This window comes from Labeo rohita, chromosome 21, assembly GCF_022985175.1.
Source record: "Labeo rohita strain BAU-BD-2019 chromosome 21, IGBB_LRoh.1.0, whole genome shotgun sequence".
Classification (NCBI taxonomy): domain Eukaryota; kingdom Metazoa; phylum Chordata; class Actinopteri; order Cypriniformes; family Cyprinidae; genus Labeo; species Labeo rohita.
In genome coordinates this window covers 4,087,183-4,103,601 of record NC_066889.1, presented here as the reverse complement: position 1 = coordinate 4,103,601, position 16,419 = coordinate 4,087,183, and the positions used below count along the sequence as shown (strand labels likewise).

General features: G+C 35.5%; 2 protein-coding genes across 2 annotated transcripts in view; both read left to right on the top strand.

The window, feature by feature from the left end:
* rad50 (RAD50 homolog, double strand break repair protein) overlaps positions 1-13,236 on the top strand; it is a 32,050-nt gene extending 18,814 nt beyond the window's left edge. Inside the window, 9 exon segments of the mRNA XM_051093280.1 lie at positions 245-355; positions 991-1,083; positions 1,170-1,283; positions 1,970-2,097; positions 2,303-2,527; positions 11,061-11,146; positions 11,234-11,376; positions 11,580-11,713; positions 11,852-13,236. Coding sequence (XP_050949237.1) covers positions 245-355; positions 991-1,083; positions 1,170-1,283; positions 1,970-2,097; positions 2,303-2,527; positions 11,061-11,146; positions 11,234-11,376; positions 11,580-11,713; positions 11,852-12,032 — 1,215 coding nt within the window. The 3' untranslated portion in view covers positions 12,033-13,236.
* A 1,451-nt stretch (positions 13,237-14,687) lies between these two features.
* il13 (interleukin 13) lies at positions 14,688-15,671 on the top strand. The gene is made up of 4 exons (XM_051093632.1): positions 14,688-14,923; positions 15,056-15,109; positions 15,239-15,370; positions 15,460-15,671. Exons 1-4 carry the CDS (start codon positions 14,771-14,773, stop codon positions 15,559-15,561), a joined length of 441 nt encoding a protein of 146 aa, XP_050949589.1. The 5' UTR covers positions 14,688-14,770; the 3' UTR covers positions 15,562-15,671.
* The last annotated feature ends 748 nt before the right edge of the window (positions 15,672-16,419 follow it).

Here is a 16,419-nt window from a genome sequence, read left to right as displayed (position 1 = left end):
AGATCAGTATGTTAGAATGAAGAACCATGTCACACTGAATACTGAAGTAATGATGCTGAAATGTTAGGTTTTTCCATTACAGGAATAAATTACATTTTAAAATATTTATAATAAATATTTAATGTTTGACCAAATAAATTGGTGAGCATAAAATAATTATTTCAAAAACAGACCCCAGACACAAGTTTTGAACACAAGTGTAATTATATTGCTGCTGTTTCATCATGATTTGTGTATTTAATAGGATGCAGAAGAGCAGGTGTCTCCTCTAGCAGCCACTCTGGAGAAGCTCCAGCAGGAGAAACAGGACCTTGCTGAGCAAAGAAGGCAGAAACAGGAGGACGGACAGGAAAAGGTGTTGGTTCATTGGTTTTTGCGTTAGTGCTTTAGGTTTCAACCAACTTACATTTTCTGTTTACTGTGAAATTATTTGCCTACATGAATGTAGTGCATGAAAGGTTCTGGATATTTACTTTGATGCAATATTAAGTTATTGCTTGTCATCAGAGTTGACTAAGGGCCAGATTTACTAAATAGGGCAAATTAGCGCTAGAGCGCAATTCCTGATAGGAGGGGAAAATTCTGTGTGTGATTTACTGACAGTGCACACATTAAAGAAAAGATAATTTCCAGATAATTTCAATAATGACTAGTGCAATCTGCCAAGTGCAGTGCATATTACCACCTGCTTTAAGAAATGCTTCTTTGGTGTTAAATAATGGCAAAAATACCGGTAATTTGACAAGCGCAAACGTTAGTAAATCACATTGCGTGATTTATTTTAATACTCTCCTCCCATAAATTTTGCATCTGAAAGGGAAACTCCTAAGAATGCATATTCAGTAAGGCGCAAAAATAACTGTCCATGCCTTTTCAGTGCTAATTTTTCACTGCACGTAATAAATTCTGCCAAAATTAATGCCAAAAGAAGGTTTGCGCTGGCGCAAGCTATTAGTACATCTGGCCCTAAAGCTTCATTCTTTCTTTCAGATAAATACAATAAAGGAAAAGGATAAAAACGTGACCCTCCTTGAAATAGAGATCAACGAGTACATAAAAGAGGGCAAAGACGGCTACAAAGAGGTACAACAAAATTTTGCGTTTTTTAGTTCTCATATACGCAATTGATTTTTCCGTTTACTTTCTTTTTTACTTTTTGACTTCTTTAGCAAAATAAAACTAAGCTATGTGAGGTGGACAAACAACTACATGAGGTTGAAAAACAGCGAGAGAAGATCAGTAAAGAGATGGACGACATTAGACAAGATATTGACACTCAGAAGGTGCCAAGCAAAGCTTCCTGTGTTTTTGCTTTTGTTGTTGCATAGGCTTGTGTTTTGGTTTGTATACTTCCAAGACTTCTGTCCTTGTGTACAAAAATGCTGAACAACTAATCACCAAACACAAATACCATGCAGCTAACAACACTCCAGGAGATCCAAATGTCAGCGGATTGTTTGTGACATAAATTTCTAATAATATTCATAGAGCTGCTGTTTTTGTTTGTTTGTTTGTTGGTTGGTTTGTTTGTTTTTTTGTGAAAGAGGCTTGTGATGTATTTAACGGCTGCTTAAATCTCCAGTTTTGTTCAAACATTGTTGAATTTGTTAAATTACCAGTATCTGTAGTAATGAGTAGTTAGGCGGGTGATGACATGTACAATGTCCAGAAGTATAAATCTTGGATTTAAAATCCCTTTTAAACTCATCAAGTGTCACTCATCAAAGCATATTGACCACTTGTAACATCAGAATCATGAAATTCTGAAAATCTTCTGACTTCTTAATTAATTGGATGCAGTTGTCGGCTGCTAATTTGAAATTATACAATTACATCTTATTAATTATCTGAGACCACTTGTCTAAATGCATGCTTTACTGCAATATGCTTACTTTTTTTTTTTACTAAAATTATGCATATGGTTTTCTATTTTCTATTTTGTTTGTGGTTACATGAATGTTTTTAACAGGTTCAAGAGTGCTGTTTACAGGACAACTTGACCTTACGGAAGCGCATGGAGGAGCTAAAAGAGGTGTCCAGAAATCACGAAGACTTGGTTAAGGAGATAGGCAACATGCAAGTTCAGCAACTGCGCAAGTATGAGATTACTTATAATAGCTACCAAGTACCATTTAGGATTTCCTGAATCAATTTCAAGTGCCGAGCATGCTCTTTAGTTACCATAACTCTAAATGAATCCATCTCACTAACTCCTAATTACTGTAATGTTAACTAGTTTCCATAGATCTTTAGTGAGAGTGCGAGCGGAAAACAAATTGAAGTGTTTTCTTCTGTTGACAAGTGAGAAGCAAGAAGTGGAGCAAAAGTTGGAGGACCTGAAAAAGAGCCGCAGTGAGGCTCTCGGTCGACAAAAAGGCTACGAGGAGGAGATCCTCCATTTTAATAATGAGCTCAGTGAGGACCAATATTGCCAGGCAGAGGATCACTACAGAGACAAAATGGTTGTGATGAGAACAACAGCGTTGGCCATTAAGGACCTGGACATCTACTATAAAGCCCTAGACCAGTAAGTACATTTTGTTATCAGGGGTTTTCTCAAGCGTATGTTTCAGGTGGCGGTTTGTCAGAGTGTGTGGGTTTGGTTTTGATGTGGTTCAGCAGACAGTAAGCAGCAGTAATCAGCAACAGGCCATGTGCACTTTTATCTAGATTTTAGCAAATCTGACTCAGACTTTTTAGCCCTAATGATGCAGTTGAGTCATCACTAACCGGTGGGCTTCATCACAGGGACTCCCCAAAAACATGATAAAATGCTCACCATAGCAACTGTTTAAATCATAGCAACAGTCATCTTGCCATCTTTAGATAATGACAGTATAAAAAAATAAATTATTGTAATTACCAAATGTTTTAATTTACATATGAGAAACATTTTCATACAACATTCCAAAGCAACATTTTCATAAAAGCACGAACAACACTCAAGAGTACGGAAATACTTAAAGCTATTGTAAGCTAGACCAGAAATAAAGATGCAAAAAAGTAATTAGTAAAAAGTTATGTATAAATGCTTTAATAATGCATCTCAGTATCATTGCCCACCGAAGGTCTGTGCATTGGAGAAAACAAAATGGCTAGTAGCTATTTATTTGCTTAAAAGCACTGATGCAAGTATTATTATTAAAGTGCATCCCTTCAAAGGCAGCATTTTAGAACTTTTGGACGCAGCCAAAGAAAATGTTTTTCCATGTTTTTTTTTTTGTTTTGTAGCAAATTCTTTTGATTGGTAGTTTAAATGCACTGAAATAGTGTAACTCTTTTCCCCCCAGTGTTTTTATTTATTTATTTATTTTTTTTTAACGTTGCTAGTCACCGCCAGCAGTTTTGATCATTTTCACAAAATTTTAATGCCACCCAGAATATTTTGTTGTATGAATATCTGAACATGCAATGTCAAAACAAAAAACAGATCCTCGGTTTTAAAACATTCTAGCTTTATGCAATCTTTTTTTATTAACAATTGGGTAAGTTTCATGAAAAAAGCAACATTTTTAACAAAAAATTGAGAAAATCGTTTGCATGGTTTCACCACATCCTGGATCGTCGTTTTATGCTTTAATGCTAGGCAGTTTTGATTTATATGCTTTCTAATGCTTGCTTACGTTATTTTCTATATGCATCTGCTTCTTCTTCGCTGTGTTTTGATCCAGACATTCAATACTTATTTACAAGAGTTGAGAATCTGGAATGTGGCTTTTTAACCACTTTATCATGGAACCTTTAGGTATCACACATTTACTGACTTTAGTGCACTAGAGGGAACATAGACCTGTACAAGTGTTATAAAGTAGGTGGGTGCCGTTCCAGTCACAGTCTTGAAGCCTTATTTAATGCAGGCGGCTCTAGGCAACCAGTGAAGTGAGACAAAAGTGTTGATCAACAAAGATCCATGAATCACTGGTAGAATATATATGAAAGGCATGCAGACATACCAGCTTAGATTGTGGGGTTGTCAAAATTAGAATCATGGATAGAGCTATGCAGGGAGTTTGTGAGTACTGAGAATAGGAGAGGACCAAATACCGAACCCTGAAGAACCCCAGTGGTTAGCTGATGGACTTGTATGCCCTTCCTTCAAGGAAACTTAAAAAAAAGTAAAAAGTAAAAGCTATGTTGAATATTTGTGTGAGTGTAGGTAAAAGTGCAGGAGAAACCAGTTTTGAAAGTTATATATATAAAAAAGCTATATATATATATATATATATAAAAAACCCTTTAGAGTCAGTCTTTATTAATACTTATAAACACAATGAAACTCCTTTTGAAACTATGCTGGTTTAAATAAAATTCTAATGCTGTTTTTTTTCTTAGGACATAGGGAAGCAAGAAATGATTTAAATTGACTAAAAATACACATTTATTTGAACTGCTTTATCGTGCAGCTACTACTTCAAGTTACGGTTTTATTTGTGTGAATGGGTTCAAGAAGTGACGTGCACCAGACTCAAAGTCACCTCACCACACATGAACATCCTGGCTTCTGCAAAAATGCACAGTTTAGTCAATACTGGTAAAGCAGTAAGCATTAATACTAAAAAAGGTGGTCAAAATGATGTTGGTTTCCCATGAAAGGATATACAGAGGAAGTGCTAAGTCATCATCATTGGTTTAGATCAATATCATCCCATGCATTCACGGAAGTTACATCAGCAGGTCTGTGGTTGTCTAAATCACTCTGCCATCATCTACAGTGCAGAGGCGTTATCCTTACTTTTTCAGCTGTTGTTAATCTGCAATTTCTTATGTTTAAATTGGGTGAATGATTTTTCTTTACTCAATAATACATTGCAGTTTTCATAGTAACGACCAGTCATTTCAATTAAAATATTTATTAAAAAGTATTGGAGACACAGTAACTGTAGTGGTATATTAATTATTAACAAATTAATAATAAATCAGCAAAATTTACTGCATAATGACTGTGTTGGGCTTTATTCAGTTTGCACCAGAAATAGGCCGAATCAGGGTTTGTCACATGGCTTTTAACAAACCCTGGGATGTGACCTATCATTGAGCTCATCCTCTGTAACAGCACACTGTTTTGTCCTACTTTCTGTGTGTATGCACACTGAACTCTGGTTTTCTCGCTCTTAGTCATGTTACTTCCACCAACTGTTCATTTGCATATTGTAGGTATTCAAAGCAGCGATGTATATGCAACGCCCTCTTCATTTGCATTTAAAGTGATGCACACCAAAACTCTTTTTTTAGACACCCCCCAAAAATTAAACCTATCATAACCTGTCATTGATGTGGCTCGAGTCGCGCAACCGACTTGACATCGCAGGAAGGACGTGTTTGCTAACACCACAGAGTGTGGTGCAAATTAATATTACCAGTGCAGCGCTGATCAATTAAAATACTTTGATAACGTACACAGATAAATGTGACCCTGGACCACAAAACCAGTCTTAAGTCGCTGGGGTATATTTGTAACAATAGCCAAAAATACATTGTATGGGTCAAAATTATGAATTTTTCTTTTATGGCAAAATCATTAGGAAATTAAGTAAAGATCATGTTCCATGAAGATATTTTGTAAAATTCCTACTGTAAATATAAGAAACTTAATTTTTGATTAGTAATATACATTGTTAAGAACTTTATTTGGACAACTTTAAAGGCAATTTTCTCAATATTTTGATTTGTTTGCACCATACATCGATGGAAAACTTATTTATTCAGCTTTCAGATGATGTATAAATCTCAGTTTTGAAAAATTAATTTATGCTTATGACTGGTTTTGTGATCCAGGGTCACAAATATGGTTAACAGTGTTGGGGGTGACGCATTACAAGTAATGCAAGTTACGTAATAATCTTACTTTTTTCAAGTAACTAGTAAAGTAACGCATTACTTTTGAATTTCTAAGAAAATATCTGAGTTACTTTTTCAAATAAGTAACGCCAGTTACTTTTTTTTCCCTATTTATTGATTGACAAGTCTCCTGTCGGGAAACTGGGAGTAAACATGATGTTACTGTGTTCTAGACTAAATGTGAACATGCATTAATTCATTTCACTCAAAAAACAGATTTAGTATAAAAACAGTGCTATGACGCATCTACTGTAGCCTACGTTTTCGCTGTGTTCACCCCTCATCACACCACAGCTGTTTTCTCCAGCGAAAATGAAGCACATTAATGCATACTTTATAAAACGATCCTGTTGCCATTTTCATTTGAAAATTTAACTTTTAATTGTTTCTAGTGCATGTGGAAAAGAGTCAAACATTTTTTATTTTATTTAATTTTTTCGTTATTATACCCTCATTGGGGGCTGAGCCCCCCTAAAATGAAAATCCTAGAATCGCCCCTGTTGAACATTATAACAATTCGCTTTATTTACCAGCGTTATTCAGAAATGTAATAACTTTTGTGCTTATTTGTGTTTAACCTAAACTACAAGTTAAAGTAGACTTACATACTGGTAGCCTATCTAAATATGATTTTATAATTTTATGATATATTGACCTACCTCATTACCCTCCACTACAATGAGCAGCAATAAACTACATTTTGGTATTTTATAATGCCTAGTCATACTTCTGTGGATATTTTGGTGAAAGTAACTCAAAAGTAACTTAAAAGTAGTGTAACACATTACAGTTCAGAGAAAGTAATATTGTAATGTAACTAATTACTTTTAAAAGACAGTAACTAGTAATATATAATGTATTACATTTTGGAAGTAACTTGCCCAACACTGATGGTTAAAACGTTAGCGAAACACTACAACTACATGATTTTCACATAAAAGTATTTAGGTACATTTTGAGATGCATTACCTTACATTACCAAAAATAAAAATAATTCACAGCGTCCTCAGTAGCTCAGATGTTGGGTGAAGATGACGAGACGTAGTTGACATTACAGCTGTTCAAGTATGAAGAAAATGGAGGACAGCGTACAACAAAAGACAAATCAATGAGGGCGGAGACTATGGCAATACAGGACTGTCACTCAACGGTTGTGGGCGGGGCCTAAACAATGTGACATCACTTTGCTTTGAGAATCAAAACTGCTTGCCTTTTTGTAGATGGATTTTTATCACTGAGGTGGTTGTGTTCACACTAGTGATGCATGGATGGCGGTTATATCCACGGGCGCTGCGGATAATCCGTGGGTTGGGTAATAAAAAAATGCATTCTGATTATTTGCGGGTGGGTCACGGGTGGATGAGATAAATCAATAATGAGGCAAATATTAACTACATTTTCTAAACTATGAACCTGTTTTAAATACTTTTTTCAGGCAAACGATTTCATTTTTGTGTGTGTGTCTGTTTGTGTGTTCGCCTGTTCGAGAAGTTGTGACAGAAAAAAGACATTCCAGATAAAGTGTTACGCCTGTATTAATACTATTAAGTAGGGTAAAATGCAGTGGTGTAGTGCAGTACCCGAGTATACCCATTTCTTTATCAGTCTTTCGCGTATACCCACTTCTAAATCCCCTCTGATGCGCATCGCATCATATGTGAATAAATGCAAATATTCGCTCAAAACACATAGTGAAGACGGTAAGGACCATGGCGCCGGCTTCCTTTGAAATATGTTTGATGATTGCGCCTGATGCGCTCGCGCCCGCTCCGTCCGCACCCGCACCAGATTTGCAGAGTAGTACAATTAATAATTATTATTGATTACTAATTTGAATCAGTACATTATAACGAAAACAATACCTTAAAAATAAAAAGAATTAGATTTTTATGATCTGAAATTTCTTAAACTGGGTGAACTCCTGTAAACCTTTGTCCAAGGATCCAACAGACGTTCAAACACCCAACCGATTTCATCAGAGATTGCGTAGAGTCATGTCCAGATGTCAGTTAACGTTATTCTTTTTAGCGTGGATTTGGCTTAAAGGCATGAATGATTAAGCTTATATAAGTGTGCAGCGATGTGCAGATCAGCTGAATCAATCTGCTGTTAAAAATGAACAATCCATTCATCATATCATCATGCAAAACTAAGAATTAGAATAATTGTAAATGACGATCGGGTGCGGGTCGGGTGCGGTTATCTAAATCAGAGAAAAATATAGGTGCGGGTGGGTGGCGGGCGGATAATTTATTTTAAGCTGCGGATTCGGGTGCCGTTTGAGCTCATCCGCGCATCTCTAGTTCACACACTGCCAACACACATTTATGTCCATACACCATGTAAAAGTGGATTTTGCATAATAGGGGCCCTTTAAATAAGGATTCAGGAGGAAGGGCAAATTAGTCTGATGGGGGTTTCTGGGGCCGGATTCACGAAAATTTCTTCTTGACTGCCATTTTCATCTTATTTTCTTACTTAAAAGTTAAGAATATTGTGTATTCCCAAAAATTCTTTTTAAAGGGGTCATCGGATGCAAAGTTCACTTTTACATGTTGTTTCGAACATTAATGTGTGTTGGCAGTGTATGTACAAATCTACCCTATAATGATAAAAATCCATGCAGTGGTTTTTAATTAATCTGCACAAATAATAACCCCTTTTTTCAAAATGAGCCATTCTCAAATGCCTGAGATGACCAGATGTCACACCAACAGAGGCCGCTCCCACGATAGTTGATGTCTTACCTCAGACTAGGGTTGTCAAAAGGTACCGGGTTTGGTACTTTCGGTACTGAAATTTTAAAAACGTCCATTTCCTGCTCACATTTGAGCGCTGTTGAGCAGATTTTTAAACATCGCTGATTGGCCATAGTGTTCACGCGCTCAACAGACATGACTGCGATTGGCTACAATGATAAGCGCTTCACGCTCCTCACCTAGCGCTCACACATAAGCATAACGAGAGTGTTTTAAAGGCGCGTGTGTCAGCAGATCCCTAATACATCTGCATATAGACTGATCCGCTGACAGACGCGGCTTTCAAACGCTTCCGTTGTGCTTATTTGTGAGTGCTCGGTGAGAAGCGTGAAGCGCTTATTATTGTAGCCAATCACAGTCATGTCTGTTAAGCGCGTGAACACTATGGCCAATCAGCGATGTTTAAAAATCTGCTTAACAGCGCTCAAATGTGAGCGGGAAATGGACGTTTTTAAAATTTCAGTACCGAAAGTACCGAACCCGGTACCTTTTGACAACCCTACCTCAGACCCACCCTAAGTCAGCTGTAACAGTCCAACCTCCATTGTTTCGATACCGGAGCAGGGATGTAAGTTAGACAAGAGTATCTCTGATTGAGCAATTGAGGTGTTGTGTTGCTGGATGTAATAATGAACATAGTGGTCGTCATTTACTCCCGACATCTGAAGATGCAGTGGATTAATGTTACATTGTTTGTGAAGGGAATGTGCCTCCCGATCTACATAAATGCGCCTGCGTTCGCGCAAATCATTTGTGATCCAGCTTCACCTACAGCAGAGTATAAGGGTTTTTTATGAATCTCTGCAATCACCTTTCCTAATAACTTTAAGAATATTCTTATCTTTTTTCTTAGATTGTTCTTAAGACAAAGCTTAATTTTTAAAAAGAATTTTCTTAAAAATCATTGTAAATAACTTAAAGTTAGTCTGACTTCAGACTTGTCTTAACTCCCAAAATGGTAAGAATGATTTAATGAATTTATTGGGTTATTTCAAATTAATTGTTATATTTAAGCATTATGACAACACTAGCTAAATATAATACATGAGTATTAATAGTGATGTGCACAAATTTTCTGAAGTGTCACACTGGTGACTGATAATGTAAAAATTCAAAATTCATTTCCAACACTACAAAAACAAACACACATACGGGACTCGTTTACTTTATGGAGAGCACAAAACGACGCCGCACAAGTGAATGATAATGAGATAATCTCTTTAAAAATAACTGCTCTAAAACACAAAGCATTAAAAATAAAGCCATCATATGGTCGACCACTGGTACCAAACCTTTCGTCTCTATAACTGCCTGCTAGGTATTACCACTTCAAAGATTGATTGCACATTCGCCAAGAATGATAATTGTGATTCATGCATGGGACATGACTAATCAAATTCTCTACAGCTGTGTGCTTCAAACAGACACTGTACATGGATAGCTGTCCAAAGGATTTTGCTTTCTAGGCTTTTGATTGAGTGCAGCCTGCTGGTAAAGCAGTTTTCTTGTTATAAAGTATTACGCCTGTCATTAAACCAGCTGACCCGTTCTTCCCACCGTGATACCATCATTGCTGTTTGTGCAGAGCAGTGGAGGAAGTGTGGCAATCTGATAGGACAGACCATGCTTAGATGCAAGATTTCGTCTAATATCAGTTCAAATAAATTGGTTAAAAAAAAAAAGAAGAAGAAGTCGTCTTTTGGTCAAAATAGTACTTTACAAGTTTTTCAGATTTACTACTCTTAGTTCTAATAAATCTGTACCATGTTTCTTCATTTGCTTTTATTACCACTGTATTATTTTTAAGGCTTTAACGTATATGCACAAGATAAATTACTTGTATATCTGCAGTTTTTTTTCTTTGCTTGTATGTTTGCTAGACACAAGTGATTCATATGTTCAGCTTTGCATTCTGCTGTTGTATTGTTGTATTATTTTATGTATTACATATGCACTGAAATTAAAATTCATCCAGTAAATGCATTAGTATACATATAAACAACATAAAGTAGGATTAATAAATACCATAAATGTACCTTTTAAGGTACCAAAAAAAACAAAACAAAGTTCAATACCATTTTCTAATTAATGATAATTTGTATTAATTATTAATAATAATTTTTATTAAAATAATACTAATAACTGTAATCAGTCAGATTAAATGACAGAATCATGCTATATATAAGTTAATTTACAGTAATACAGTGTAATTTACAGTTTGAAAAAAGAATCACATGTTGAGATTTGCTGAAGATTGCAGTTTTTGCAGATTTACTTGGAGTGTTAGATGATGCCAAAGGTAATCTAAATGCAAAAATTTAGTAAATGCCTGTACTGAAAATACTGTCTGTAAACAATATGGTACTGATATATTGTGCTAGTGCATATGTATGAATATCCATGACACTAGTCTTTTTAAAAATATTTTTATTTATTTTATTGTTTTTATGTCATTTATTACAGAGCAGTAATGAAGTTTCACAGGATGAAGATGGAGGAGATTAATAAAATCATCAGAGATTTATGGCGGAGCACGTATAGAGGACAAGGTCTGCCTTTATTGGTGCCTGACTTTCTTTCTTTAATCACAAATATTTGTAAATGTGGCATTATTCACGTCTCCTGATCTCTCACAGACATTGAGTACGTGGAGATACGCTCTGATGAGGATAAGAACACCTCTCCTGACCTGAAAAGAAGGACCTATAATTATAGAGTGGTGATGGTCAAAGGAGACATTGCTTTGGACATGCATGGACGTTGCAGTGCTGGACAAAAGGTCAAAAAGCTGCTACGTGCATCTTGGGTTTTCTGTATAAAAATGCATAGTATATTTGTGTGATGTTGATAGATCAGACTATCACAAGATGAGAATGTGTAACTAAAATTAAAAAAATTAAAATGAAAATAAATGCAAAGCAGTCCTGTTTTATTAAATCCAATCAAATGTACTCTTTGACTCTACTGCATGTTTGTCTGCAGGTTCTCGCCTCTCTCATAATACGGTTGGCTCTGGCTGAGACGTTCTGTCTGAACTGTGGGATTCTGGCACTGGATGAGCCCACCACCAACTTAGACAGAGAGAATATAGAGTCTTTGGCATATGCACTGGTGGAGTACGTCTTTATTTAAAAAAATAAAAAATACAGCCAGTCTTTAAACAGGAAACTCAGTCTATTTACACCTGGAGGAACATGACAAAACAACTGTTATGTGCCATGTAACTAAAAGATCTACGTTTGGTTTCTTTGCAGGATAATCAAGAGTCGTTCTTACCAGCGCAATTTCCAGCTCCTTATTATCACCCACGATGAGGATTTTGTGGAGCTCCTGGGACGATCCAACTATATGGAGTATTTTTACAGAATCAGGAAGAACCAGGACCAGTGTTCAGAGATCACGATGTGTAACATCAACACTCTCTACCTGCACTGATACATCAGATCAGATGAGAGAAGAAAGACTGAGTTCAGTTTTGGACAGTTGTTAAGCATCATCCAAACATCAGCCACCCTACCAAAAAGGAATGTTGGCCCTCTTGTAAATTTACCTGACTTCTTTCAGATGAAATGCATTAAACATATTCTTAATAAGAATAGAGAAATATATGTCATTAATATCTGTAAAATAAGTAACTTTAGCCAATTTTGTTTAAATGATGGATTGCACAAGTGAATACACCCTAGATTTAATTCTACAAAGTGTAATATTCTAGTACTTGTGTCCTCCATAACTCTAAGTATACTGTTCTGAACCTTCTTGGCGCTGAGTGTACAAGTTCATGACAAATTGTCACATCTGTCCTGATTAACTCCTGGAGGATGACATCCTTAAATGCCTTGGTCTTTAATGGGAAGTGTTGCTCAGCTTGTCGCTGCAGAATTCCCCATAGGTGCTCAAGAGTGTTAAGATTGGGTGAAATATATGTCCACTGAAGGATTTTCACCTTGGGAGAATGAATATCTTCATTGTCATGTTAAAAAATGCCCAACAATGCAGGGATTGAGGAGAGGGTAGCATCTTCTATTTCTGGTTTTTGTATTCCATCACGTCGTGTGTGAATTAATAACAGCGCTGACAACTTCCGCACACCTCCAGCACTCATACATTCCTATACAAGATTTACTACCACTGAACGTCACTGTGGGAACCAGCCACTTCTCAATGTACTCCTCCTCTAGCAACACCATGACATTTTGGATGCTGTTAGATCTGAAATGATTCACTTGGTCTCATGAGACTGTAGGGCCATTCCCAGAAGTCTATATTTTGAAAAAGCTAAATAAGTTTCTTGTGCTTAGGCTACAGTAGGTAGTTCTGGTGTGGATAAACAACCATGCATGTTACTTCTGCAGGCTGCGTCATACTCTGTGAGATGAAGTGTCAGTCTTTTTATAGCTTTTGCCAGCTCTGAGACAATTTCTTGGTGTTTCTCCTGCTCTTTTTCTAGCAGAAACTCACTCATCATTAAATGAAAGCTTAAACTGAAGACCTCATTACTTCAGGGGCCTTGTCACAAGTCAATTGTTTTTGAATTTCTGTTACTTTTGCTATACTTTCACATTTAAAACAATAATTTGCTATTCCTCTTGTACCATTGTAATCTTTTATACTAAGAAATAAATATCTCTTGACAATTCTCTCTCAAGTGGTTTCATTGTTGTCAGCATTAAGTCAGTGGCCTATATACCACTTTTAATTGTGAAGAAATTACTTATCTTTAACAGTATTACTTTTAACATACTTACCTGTTGATCAAAACTTGCCTTAATTTTTTATTAAATTTTTATTAGTATCTTTCAGGAGGGTGTACTCATTTTTGCAACACACCATTTTATCACTTTGATAAGAGCATTGTATTTTCCTGAATAATTTAAACATTCTTCTTTGGTAACTGATCAAGCAGACTTGCTGGAATATTACATCTCTAAAAAAAACCCTAACATGTCATCATAAGTAATCAAACTAATTCATCACTTTTAATTTAAGTGAACATAAAACAATATTTATATACATCCTAACCATATTTAAATCTGCTCGCACTGGCACCAAACATATTATATTATGTTTATATAATTTGGGGAAAACACATAGGTACTTTAGAAAGTGCAAAAACATATGCTGTGTTAATTGCATTTGCAGCGTTAAACAGCAAATATTTTTTTAACAGAAATAAAATTATTTTTCTCAACGCTAAATTGTATGCTTAAAAAAATGTATGACGCCATTACATTACATATAAGATCAAACCAAGTTGCATTTATTTTTTAAGACAATGCACATGCAAATCTAGTGCTTTACAGTATGTTTTGGATAATAAAATGATACATGTAATGTGAGGAATTATTTACCTATTGTATTTTTTTATTAATATATTTTCATTTTAAATTGATGTCTAGTGTCAGATGTTTGTGGAACATGTCCATAGTTAAAGTGATGAAATGCATCTGTGGTTATACTGCAAAGACACACAGAGAAAGATAAATTCAATTAAAGAAAAATGAAATTAAAAAAGCAAAAAAAAAAAAAATAAAATTAATTTTTCAGAAAAAGTGTTCTTTGGTTTGATCTTTTTTAATCAATGAAATCCACACATTTTAAGTGTGAATTGACTGTCCTTTTTTATGAGACTCACCAATGTGTCACTATAGGGATTACTAATACTCAAATGTTTCTAAAATTAGCTTTAACATTCGGCCAGCCAACATCTAAAAATTAGATTTCAAACATTGTTAATCATCTGACATTTGCTGCCGTCATCTGTATGACTAATGCATCTCCAGCGCAGATTTGCTGCAAAAGCTATCAGTATCGATCATGTGATTTTGCAGTACTGAAACTTATTTGCGCAAGCAAACATAGTCAAGATGCGGCCTTCAACACCCCATCTAAAGGCCTGATACTCAAAATCATTATGATCTTTCTTGGGAGCTTGTCAGTGTCAGTTCCAGGAAATCAGGACAATATGACAAGTTATCAACCACATCTTATCAAGATATTCAGTGAGCGCACTGTTACCAGCCAATGAACATCACTTAGCTTACGATGCAAAAAGGAAAAGCCAAATCTTGACTTTCTGAGAGTATATAAACACAACATTCGGCAGTGGTGGAATCAGGTACCTCTGGCCTTCAAGCAACCAAAGTCTTGAGAAACCCAAGCAGACAGACAAAATGTTGAAGACTGTACTACTGCTCACTTTCGCTGTATTTGCCTCCAGTGCTACTTTGGAATCCAGCCTTAAGACTCACAATGATAAGAGGTTATTGGGAGAGCTTGTTGATGAGCTGGAAAAAGCAGTGAAAAGTTTCCCAAATGTGGCCAAGGTAAGATTTATCTAAATGATAGTAACTAACTAGTATACTAACAATAATAAGTCAAAACTATCTACACTTTAATATACTGAGCAGAATGTGATTCTGTGCCAGAATGTGTTTCATTTTGTGTGGTATTTCTAGGAAGACACAATCTATCTGAGAAATCTAGAAAAAAAAAATTGCAGGGACCATAAGGTGAGATGATACACATGGAATTTACACTATGTTGGGCTATTTTTCCCATTTCTGATAGCTTTTTTAATGCTAAAAGTCAAATTCAGTGGATCGAAACACTGGTCTTACGTGTGATTTCAATATCTGCAGCATGAGTTTTTCTGCCAGGCTGAGCAAGAACTGAAAAATAAGGTTTCTGGGCTGTCTGGTGCCAAATTTGAGCATTTCCGTACTGACAAGAGACTAATGAGGAATTTAGAGGTGTATAACAAGCACCATGGGGTAAGTTGAACTCTGGAACTTGATGTCTTCTCTGTATCATACCTCCATCCTATTTGAGTAGAATAACCATGATATTCACTTTATTTCAGAAAACCTGCAAATCTGCTGAAGACGATGATGAAATCCCTCTGCATGAATTCTTGCCAAAGATCTTGACATGTGTTAAGAGTACATATAGCCAAGCCAAGTAAAATAATTTATGAAGGATGAAATTTATTTGTTTTTTTGAGAGTATTATTTTATTTACATTGTCTGTAGCAGTATGTAATTTTGTACCCAAAATAAATTTGGATTAATATAATTTTTCAATCTTAAATATGGTCTGATGTGTTACAGTACAGATTTTATGCAGTTTTTCTGTGAAGTGACTGAAAAGAGCTTTTCAATGAAGGGGTACCATTGGTCTTCTATAGTAGCATACATTTAGATCATAATATGACAGTTAACCGTCTTATTATCCTTGGGGTCAATTTGACCCCATGCAATGTTTAACGTCTGTAAATACATGATTAACATATTTTTTTTTTTGCTTCAGATTTAATGACTTTTCCTAATTTAATGTGGGGACAACCCGGTAAACATAAAATTAACAATATGATATTTTTTCAATGTCCTCTACCCATTTTGTCACATCGGTTTTCCTTGAAATTTGACCCTAAGCTTTTTTTATCTGTAAAAACCATAAGAAATATCACAATTTTACACTTTTTTTGGTTGTTTTTGGTGATATTGAGGTCACTATAAATTGCTATATTTTTATAATATTTACTATAATTGTATATATTCAGTATAATATTCAAAACATAATTCTCGTGCTTTACAGGGGAGGAGCAAACATATAAGAGCTTAAACAGAAGCCTTCTGAACCATTTCTCTTTGTGTTTTGTGGGCTCTCCCTTTATGCTCTCTATCTCTGTATTGAAAATGGCCTCCAAGCAAAGGTTTTCTGTCAATGATTGCTTATTTAAAAGGCCTATTTAAGTAGTCAACAAAGGCATAAATGACCTGACACAAACCTTTTAGGAAAAAAGTCATATTCTGGAGATTTC

Coding starts and splice junctions, on each gene's coding strand:
- il13 (XM_051093632.1), top strand. CDS start 14,771: ATGTTGAAGACTGTACTACTGCTCACTTTCGCTGTATTTGCCTCCAGT. Junction 15,110..15,238: donor AAAATTGCAGGGACCATAAG/GTGAGATGATAC, acceptor CAATATCTGCAG/CATGAGTTTTTCTGCCAGGC. Junction 15,371..15,459: donor TGTATAACAAGCACCATGGG/GTAAGTTGAACT, acceptor ACTTTATTTCAG/AAAACCTGCAAATCTGCTGA.